Source organism: Oncorhynchus mykiss, chromosome 9 (assembly GCF_057628025.1).
Source record: "Oncorhynchus mykiss isolate SJ-2025 chromosome 9, ASM5762802v1, whole genome shotgun sequence".
Taxonomy (NCBI): Eukaryota; Metazoa; Chordata; class Actinopteri; order Salmoniformes; family Salmonidae; genus Oncorhynchus; species Oncorhynchus mykiss.
In genome coordinates, this window is record NC_143030.1 from 10,657,093 (window position 1) to 10,667,092 (window position 10,000).

At 36.3% G+C, this 10,000-nt stretch overlaps 1 protein-coding gene across 1 annotated transcript in view; it reads right to left on the reverse strand.

Annotated features, from left to right (window-relative positions):
• Positions 1-10,000, reverse strand: part of ppp2r5b (protein phosphatase 2, regulatory subunit B', beta) — a 46,327-nt gene that overhangs the window by 26,101 nt on the left and 10,226 nt on the right. Inside the window, exons 2-4 of the mRNA XM_090183452.1 lie at positions 6,890-7,086; positions 5,867-5,968; positions 5,612-5,704 (exon numbers count right to left, since the gene is read on the reverse strand). Coding sequence (XP_090039578.1) covers positions 5,612-5,704; positions 5,867-5,968; positions 6,890-7,086 — 392 coding nt within the window. The remainder of the gene's footprint in view (positions 1-5,611; positions 5,705-5,866; positions 5,969-6,889; positions 7,087-10,000) is intronic.

Here is a 10,000-nt window from a genome sequence, read left to right on the forward strand (position 1 = left end):
CAGGCAGGTCCGAGATACTGTTGTGAAGAAGTTTAAAGCCCGATTTGGATACAAAAAGATTTCCCAAGCTTTAAACATCCCAAGGAGCACTGTGCAAGCGATAATATTGAAATGGAAGTAGTATCAGACCACTGCAAATCTACCAAGACCTGGCCGTCCCTCTAAACTTTCAGCTCATACAAGGAGAAGACTGATCAGAGATGCAGCCAAGAGGCCCATGATCACTCTGGATGAACTGCAGAGATCTACAGCTGAGGTGGGAGACTCTGTCCATAGGACAACAATCAGTCGTATATTGCACAAATCTGGCCTTTATGGAAGAATGGCAAGAAGAAAGCCATTTCATAAAGATATCCATAAAAAGTGTAGTTTAAAGTTTGCCACAAGCCACCTGGGAGACACACCAAACATGTGGAAGAAGGTGCTCTGGTCAGATGAAACCAAAATGGAACTTTTTGGCAACAATGCAAAACGTTATGTTTGGCGTAAAAGCAACACAGCTGAACACACCATCCCCACTGTCAAACATGGTGGTGGCAGCATCATGGTTTGGGCCTGCTTTTCTTCAGCAGGGACAGGGAAGATGGTTAAAATTGATGGGAAGATGGATGGAGCCAAATACAGGACCATTCTGGAAGAAAACCTGATGGAGTCTGCAAAAGACCTGAGACTGGGACGGAGATTTGTCTTCCAACAAGACAATGATCCAAAACATAAAGCAAAATCTACAATGGAATGGTTCAAAAATAAACATATCCAGGTGTTAGAATGGCCAAGTCAAAGTCCAGACCTGAATCCAATCGAGAATCTGTGGAAAGAACTGAAAACTGCTGTTCACAAATGCTCTCCATCCAACCTCACTGAGCTCGAGCTGTTTTGCAAGGAGGAATGGGACAAAATTTCAGTCTCTCGATGTGCAAAACTGATAGAGACATACCCCAAGCGACTTACAGCTGTAATCGCAGCAAAAGGTGGCGCTACAAAGTATTAACTTAAGGGGGCTGAATAATTTTGCACACCCAATTTTTCAGTTTTTGATTTGTTAAAACAGTTTGAAATATCCAATAAATGTCGTTCCACTTCATGATTGTGTCCCACTTGTTGTTGATTCTTCACAAAAAAATACAGTTTTATATCTTTATGTTTGAAGCCTGAAATGTGGCAAAAGGTCGCAAAGTTCAAGGGGGCCGAATACTTTCGCAAGGCACTGTAGTAGATATTGTAGACATATTGTAGACATATTGTAGATATATTGTAGACATATTGTAGATATATTGTAGACATATTGTAGATATAGTAGATATATTGTAGACATATTGTAGATATAGTAGATATATTGTAGATATAGTAGATATAGTAGATATATTGTAGATATAGTAGATATATTGTAGATATAGTAGATATATTGTAGATATAGTAGATATATTGGAGACATATTGTAGACATATTGTAGATATAGTAGATATATAGTAGATATAGTAGATATATTGTAGATATAGTAGATATATTGTAGATATAGTAGATATATTGTAGATATAGTAGATATATTGTAGATATAGTAGATATATTGTAGATATAGTAGATATATTGTAGATATAGTAGATATATTGTAGATATAGTAGATATATTGTAGATATAGTAGATATATTGGAGACATATTGTAGACATATTGTAGATATAGTAGATATATTGTAGATATAGTAGATATATTGTAGATATAGTAGATATATTGTAGATATAGTAGATATATTGGAGACATGTTGTAGATATATTGTAGATATACTGGAGACATATTGTAGATATATTGTAGATATAGTAGATATATTGTAGATATAGTAGATATACTGGAGACATATTGTAGATATATTGTAGATATAGTAGACATATTGTAGACATATTGTAGATATAGTAGATATATTGTAGATATAGTAGATATATTGTAGATATAGTAGATATATTGTAGATATAGTAGATATATTGTAGATATAGTAGATATATTGTAGATATAGTAGATATATTGTAGATATAGTAGATATATTGTAGATATAGTAGATATATTGTAGATATTGTAGATATATTGTAGATATATTGTAGATATATTGTAGATATAGTAGATATATTGCAGATATATTGTAGATATATAGTAGATATATTGTAGATATAGTAGATATATTGTAGATATAGTAGACATATTGTAGATATTGTAGATATATTGTAGATATATTGTAGATATATTGTAGATATATTGTAGACATATTGTAGATATATTGTAGATATACTGGAGACATATTGTAGATATATTGTAGATATAGTAGATATATTGTAGATATAGTAGATATATTGTAGATATAGTAGATATATTGTAGATATAGTAGATATATTGTAGATATATTGTAGATATATTGTAGATATAGTAGATATATTGTAGATATAGTAGATATATTGTAGATATATTGTAGATATATTAGATATATAGTAGATATATTGTAGATATATTGTAGATATAGTAGATATATTGTAGATATAGTAGATATATTGTAGATATAGTAGATATATTGTAGATATATTGTAGATATATTGTAGATATATTAGATATATTGTAGATATAGTAGATATATAGTAGATATAGTAGATATATTGTAGATATATTGTAGATATATTGTAGATATAGTAGATATATTGTAGATATACTGGAGACATATTGTAGATATATTGTAGATATAGTAGATATATTGTAGATATAGTAGATATATTGTAGATATAGTAGATATATTGTAGATATAGTAGATATATTGTAGATATAGTAGATATATTGTAGATATAGTAGATATATTGTAGATATATTGTAGATATATTGTAGACATATTGTAGATATATTGTAGATATACTGGAGACATATTGTAGATATATTGTAGATATAGTAGATATATTGTAGATATAGTAGATATATTGTAGATATAGTAGATATATTGTAGATATAGTAGATATATTGTAGATATAGTAGATATATTGTAGATATAGTAGATATATTGTAGATATAGTAGATATATTGTAGATATATTGTAGATATATTGTAGATATAGTAGATATATTGTAGATATAGTAGATATATTGTAGATATATTGTAGATATATTGTAGACATATTGTAGATATATTGTAGATATAGTAGATATATAGTAGATATATTGTAGATATAGTAGATATATTGTAGATATAGTAGATATATTGTAGATATAGTAGATATATTGTAGATATAGTAGATATATTGTAGACATATTGTAGATATATTGTAGACATATTGTAGATATATTGTAGATATAGTAGATATATAGTAGATATATTGTAGATATATTAGATATATAGTAGATATAGTAGATATATTGTAGATATAGTAGATATATTGTAGATATAGTAGATATATTGTAGATATAGTAGATATATTGTAGATATAGTAGATATATTGTAGATATAGTAGATATATTGTAGATATAGTAGATATATTGTAGATATAGTAGATATATTGTAGATATAGTAGATATATTGTAGATATAGTAGATATATAGTAGATATAGTAGATATATTGTAGATATATTGTAGATATATAGTAGATATAGTAGATATATAGTAGATATATTGTAGATATAGTAGATATATTGTAGATATAGTAGATATATTGTAGATATAGTAGATATATTGTAGATATAGTAGATATATAGTAGATATAGTAGATATATAGTAGATATAGTAGATATATAGTAGATATAGTAGATATATTGTAGATATAGTAGATATATTGTAGATATAGTAGATATATAGTAGATATAGTAGATATATTGTAGATATAGTAGATATATAGTAGATATAGTAGATATATAGTAGATATAGTAGATATATTGTAGATATAGTAGATATATAGTAGATATAGTAGATATATAGTAGATATAGTAGATATATAGTAGATATATTGTAGATATAGTAGATATATTGTAGATATAGTAGATATATTGTAGATATAGTAGATATATTGTAGATATAGTAGATATATTGTAGATATAGTAGATATATTGTAGATATAGTAGATATATAGTAGATATAGTAGATATATAGTAGATATAGTAGATATATAGTAGATATAGTAGATATATAGTAGATATAGTAGATATATTGTAGATATAGTAGATATATTGTAGATATATTGTAGATATATTGTAGACATATTGTAGATATATTGTAGATATAGTAGATATATAGTAGATATATTGTAGATATAGTAGATATATTGTAGATATAGTAGATATATTGTAGATATAGTAGATATATTGTAGATATAGTAGATATATTGTAGACATATTGTAGATATATTGTAGACATATTGTAGATATATTGTAGATATAGTAGATATATAGTAGATATATTGTAGATATATTGTAGATATAGTAGATATATTGTAGATATAGTAGATATATTGTAGATATAGTAGATATATTGTAGATATAGTAGATATATAGTAGATATATTGTAGATATAGTAGATATATTGTAGATATAGTAGATATATAGTAGATATAGTAGATATATTGTAGATATAGTAGATATATTGTAGATATAGTAGATATATTGTAGATATAGTAGATATATTGTAGATATAGTAGATATATTGGAGACATATTGTAGACATATTGTAGATATAGTAGATATATTGTAGATATAGTAGATATATTGTAGATATAGTAGATATATTGTAGATATAGTAGATATATTGTAGATATAGTAGATATATAGTAGATATAGTAGATATATTGTAGATATAGTAGATATATTGTAGATATAGTAGATATATTGTAGATATAGTAGATATATTGTAGATATAGTAGATATATAGTAGATATATTGTAGATATAGTAGATATATTGTAGATATAGTAGATATATTGTAGATATAGTAGATATATTGTAGATATAGTAGATATATAGTAGATATAGTAGATATATAGTAGATATAGTAGATATATAGTAGATATAGTAGATATATAGTAGATATAGTAGATATATAGTAGATATAGTAGATATATAGTAGATATAGTAGATATATTGTAGATATAGTAGATATATAGTACATATAGTAGATATATTGTAGATATAGTAGATATATTGTAGATATAGTAGATATATAGTAGATATAGTAGATATATAGTAGATATAGTAGATATATAGTAGATATAGTAGATATATAGTAGATATAGTAGATATATAGTAGATATAGTAGATATATTGTAGATATAGTAGATATATAGTAGATATAGTAGATATATTGTAGATATAGTAGATATATAGTACATATAGTAGATATATTGTAGATATAGTAGATATATAGTAGATATAGTAGATATATAGTAGATATAGTAGATATATAGTAGATATAGTAGATATATAGTAGATATAGTAGATATATAGTAGATATAGTAGATATATAGTAGATATAGTAGATATATTGTAGATATAGTAGATATATAGTACATATAGTAGATATATTGTAGATATAGTAGATATATAGTAGATATATTGTAGATATATTGTAAGAGACGGACATTATGTAAGAAGCAGTTTTGTACCTGTAGAACAAACTTCTGGTCGACGTAGCGTTTGGCCATGGAGGGCTGAAAGTCTGGGCTCTCCAGGAAACGCAGAAAGAACTCGTACACCAGCTGAGAACACACACACACACAAGACAGAGGTAGAGATGAAATTGTAATGCAGATACAAACAGGTTAGGTCTCTGACGGCCCGCTTCACTTTTGTTGCTAAAAACAATGAGATTCCTGTCTACTTTGAAAAACGGTGCTGTGTGTGTTTGTGTGCATGTGTACCTGTAGGTGTGGCCAGGAGGCCTCTAGAGTGGGTTCATCCTCCTCCGGGTCAAACTCTGGGTTCTCACTGGGAGGTAACGTCCTGAAGATATTCACTGAGATCTGAGGGAGGGAGGGAGGGAGGGTAGCAGAGGAGACGAGACAACGAGGAGGAGGAAGGGGCAGGTAGGAGGAAGGGGCATGTAGGAGGAAGGGGCATTTAGGAGGAAGGGGTAGGAGGCAGGGGCATGTAGGAGGAAGGGGCAGGTAGGAGGAAGGGGCAGGTAGGAGGAAGGGGCATGTAGGAGGAAGGGGCAGATAGGAGGAAGGGGCATGTAGGAGGAAGGGGCAGGTAGGAGGAAGGGGCAGGTAGGAGGAAGGGGCATGTAGGAGGAAGGGGCAGGTAGGAGGAAGGGGCAGGTAGGAGGAAGGGGCAGGCAGGAGGAAGGGGCAGGTAGGAGGAAGGGGCAGGTAGGAGGAAGGGGCAGGTAGGAGGAAGGGGCAGGCAGGAGGAAGGGGCAGGTAGGAGGAAGGGAAAGTGGGGGAAGAATAAGAGGATATCCTACCTCTCTGCTATCTCTCTCTCTCATTTCCCCTCTACCTCTCTCTCATTTCCTCTCTACCGCTCTGCTTTCTCTCTCTCCTCCACTCTGGCTCTTTTATAATTTAATGTTAATCCAGCTGTGTCCCAAATGGCACCGTCTTCACAATATAGTGTGCTAATAGACCGGTCTCCCTCCATCTCTCCCACCCTCCTCTCATCCCGCCATCTCTCTCCTCTCACCCTCACTCTCCCCTCTCTCCCTCCCTCGTCCTCTCCTCTATTCTCCTCTCTCTCCCTCTCTCCGTTCACTCCCTCCTTCCCTCCTCATCTCCCCCTCTCCTCTCTCTTCCCATCTCCCCTCCCTCTCTCTCTCCTCCTCTCCTCTCTCACCCCTCCTCTCCTCTCTCTTCCTATCTCCCCCTCCCTCTCTCTCTCCTCCTCTCCTCTCTCTTCTCCCTCCCTCTCTTTCCCCTCCCTCCCTCCCCCCTCTCCTCTCTCACCATCTTAATAGCCTCTGGGTAGAGTGGCTCTATCAGAACTCCTCTGCTGGTTGCAACAGACTCCACCAGCTCGTTGAGCGCAGCTCGTTTGATCTCCTTCCCCTTGAGGTCGGCCACACAGTCCAGGAAGTCAAAGAGGACACAGCACTGCTGCAGCTTCTTACAGAACAGGTTATGGAGCTCTGCCACTGGGGCATCTGGAGGAGGGACGGAGAGACGGATGGAGAGAGGGATGGAGAGACAGAAGGAGAGAGGGAAGGAGAGAGGGATGGAGAGACGGAAGGAGAGAGGGATGGAGAGACGGAAGGAGAGAGATGGAAGGAGAGAGGGATGGAGAGACGGAAGGAGAGACGGAAGGAGAGTGGGATGGAGAGACAGAAGGAGAGAGGGAAGGAGAGAGGGATGGAGAGACGGAAGGAGAGAAGGATGGAGAGACGGAAGGAGAGACGGAAGGAGAGAGGGATGGAGAGACGGAAGGAGAGACGGAAGGAGAGAGGGATGGAGAGACGGATAGAGAGACGGAAGGAGAGAGGGATAGAGAGACGGAAGGAGAGAGAGATGGAGAGACGGAAGGAGAGAGGGATGGAGAGACGGAAGGAGAGACGGAAGGAGAGAGGGATGGAGAGACGGATGGAGAGACGGAAGGAGAGAGGGATGGAGAGAGGGATGGAGAGACGGAAGGAGAGAGGGATGGAAAGACGGATGGAGAGACGGAAGGAGAGAGGGATGGAGAGACGGAAGGAGAGAGGGATGGAGAGAGGGATGGAGAGAAGGATGGAGAGAGGGATGGAGAGACGGAAGGAGAGAGGGATGGAGAGAGGGATGGAGAGAAGGATGGAGAGAGGGATGGAGAGACGGAAGGAGAGAGGGATGGAGAGAGGGATGGAGAGAGGGATGGAGAGACGGAAGGAGAGAGGGATGGAGAGACGGAAGGAGAGAGGGATGTAGAGACGGAAGGAGAGAGGGATGGAGAGAGGGATGGAGAGGAGGATGGAGAGACGGAAGGAGAGAGAGAGAGAGAGTCGGATAGAGAGAGGGATGGAGAGACGGAAGGAGAGAGGGAAGGAGAGACGGAAGGAGAGACGGAAGGAGAGACGGAAGGAGAGACGGATGTAGAGATGGAGAGGTTAAACAGTCAAAACAGTTTCAACCAACAGGCTGCACTTCTTGATGACAGCAAGGTAATCACACCAAGGTAATCACACCAAGGTAATCACAGCAAGGTAATCACACCAAGGTAATCACAGCAAGGTAATCACACCAAGGTAATCACACCAAGGTAATCACACCAAGGTAATCACATCAAGGTAATCACACCAAGGTAATCACATCAAGGTAATCACACCAAGGTAATCACAGCAAGGTAATCACAGCAAGGTAATCACACCAAGGTAATCACACCAAGGTAATCACACCAAGGTAATCACACCAAGGTAATCACAGCAAGGTAATCACACCAAGGTAATCACATCAAGGTAATCACACCAAGGTAATCACACCAAGGTAATCACATCAAGGTAATCACACCAAGGTAATCACATCAAGGTAATCACACCAAGGTAATCACATCAAGGTAATCACATCAAGGTAATCACACCAAGGTAATCACATCAAGGTAATCACACCAAGGTAATCACATCAAGGTAATCACACCAAGGTAATCACATCAAGGTAATCACATCAAGGTAATCACACCAAGGTAATCACACCAAGGTAATCACATCAAGGTAATCACACCAAGGTAATCACACCAAGGTAATCACATCAAGGTAATCACAGCAAGGTAATCACATCAAGGTAATCACACCAAGGTAATCACACCAAGGTAATCACACCAAGGTAATCACACCAAGGTAATCACATCAAGGTAATCACATCAAGGTAATCACACCAAGGTAATCACACCAAGGTAATCACATCAAGGTAATCACAGCAAGGTAATCACATCAAGGTAATCACATCAAGGTAATCACAGCAAGGTAATCACAGCAAGGTAATCATGGCAAGGTAATCACAGCAAGGTAATCACATCAAGGTAATCACACCAAGGTAATCACACCAAGGTAATCACACCAAGGTAATCACATCAAGGTAATCACATCAAGGTAATCACATCAAGGTAATCACACCAAGGTAATCACATCAAGGTAATCACAGCAAGGTAATCACATCAAGGTAATCACATCAAGGTAATCACATCAAGGTAATCACGGCAAGGTAATCACACCAAGGTAATCACACCAAGGTAATTACAACACGGTAGTCATAGCAAGGTAATCACAGCAAGGTAATCACAGCAAGGTAATCACACCAAGGTAATCACAACAAGGTAATCACAACAAGGTAATCACACCAAGGTAATCACATCAAGGTAATTACAACACGGTAGTCATAGCAAGGTAATCACACCAAGGTAATCACACCAAGGTAATTACAACACGGTAGTCATAGCAAGGTAATCACACCAAGGTAATCACACCAAGGTAATTACAACACGGTAGTCATAGCAAGGTAATCACACCAAGGTAATTACAACACGGTAGTCATAGCAAGGTAATCACAGCAAGGTAAAACTCCTTTGTGAGAGCTAAATGTCCAAAGTCTATGTTAAAAGTTCAGTACATATTTCTCCCTCTGCACCTCTCCAACCCTCTTCTCATCCCTCTCATCCCTTTCACCCCTCCTCACCTCTCCTTCCCTCTCACCCCTCCTCACCTCTCCATCCCTCTCACCCCTCCTTCCCTCCTTCCCTCTCACCCCTCCAGAGAGAGAGAGAGAGAGAGAGGAGAGAGAGGACAGAGATAGGTGAGAGAGAGGAGAGAGAGAGAGAGGTGTATATAGGGTTAAAGGATGACATAATCTCTGTTGCTCCTCTGTCTCTCGCTCTCTTTCCCCCCTCTCCCTCCATCCCTCTGGGTACCTCTCTTCCCTAACCTCCCTCCCTCCCCCTCTCTCCTTCTCTCTGTAGCTTTCTAAATGAGATGAGCAACTACTGCTCTCCTCTTTAAATAACACGTATTATGTTTTGGCTCTGTGTGTGTGTGTGTGTGTGTGTGTCTCTCTCTCTCTCTCTCTCTCTCTCTCTATCTCTCTCTCTCTGTCCCTTCCTGT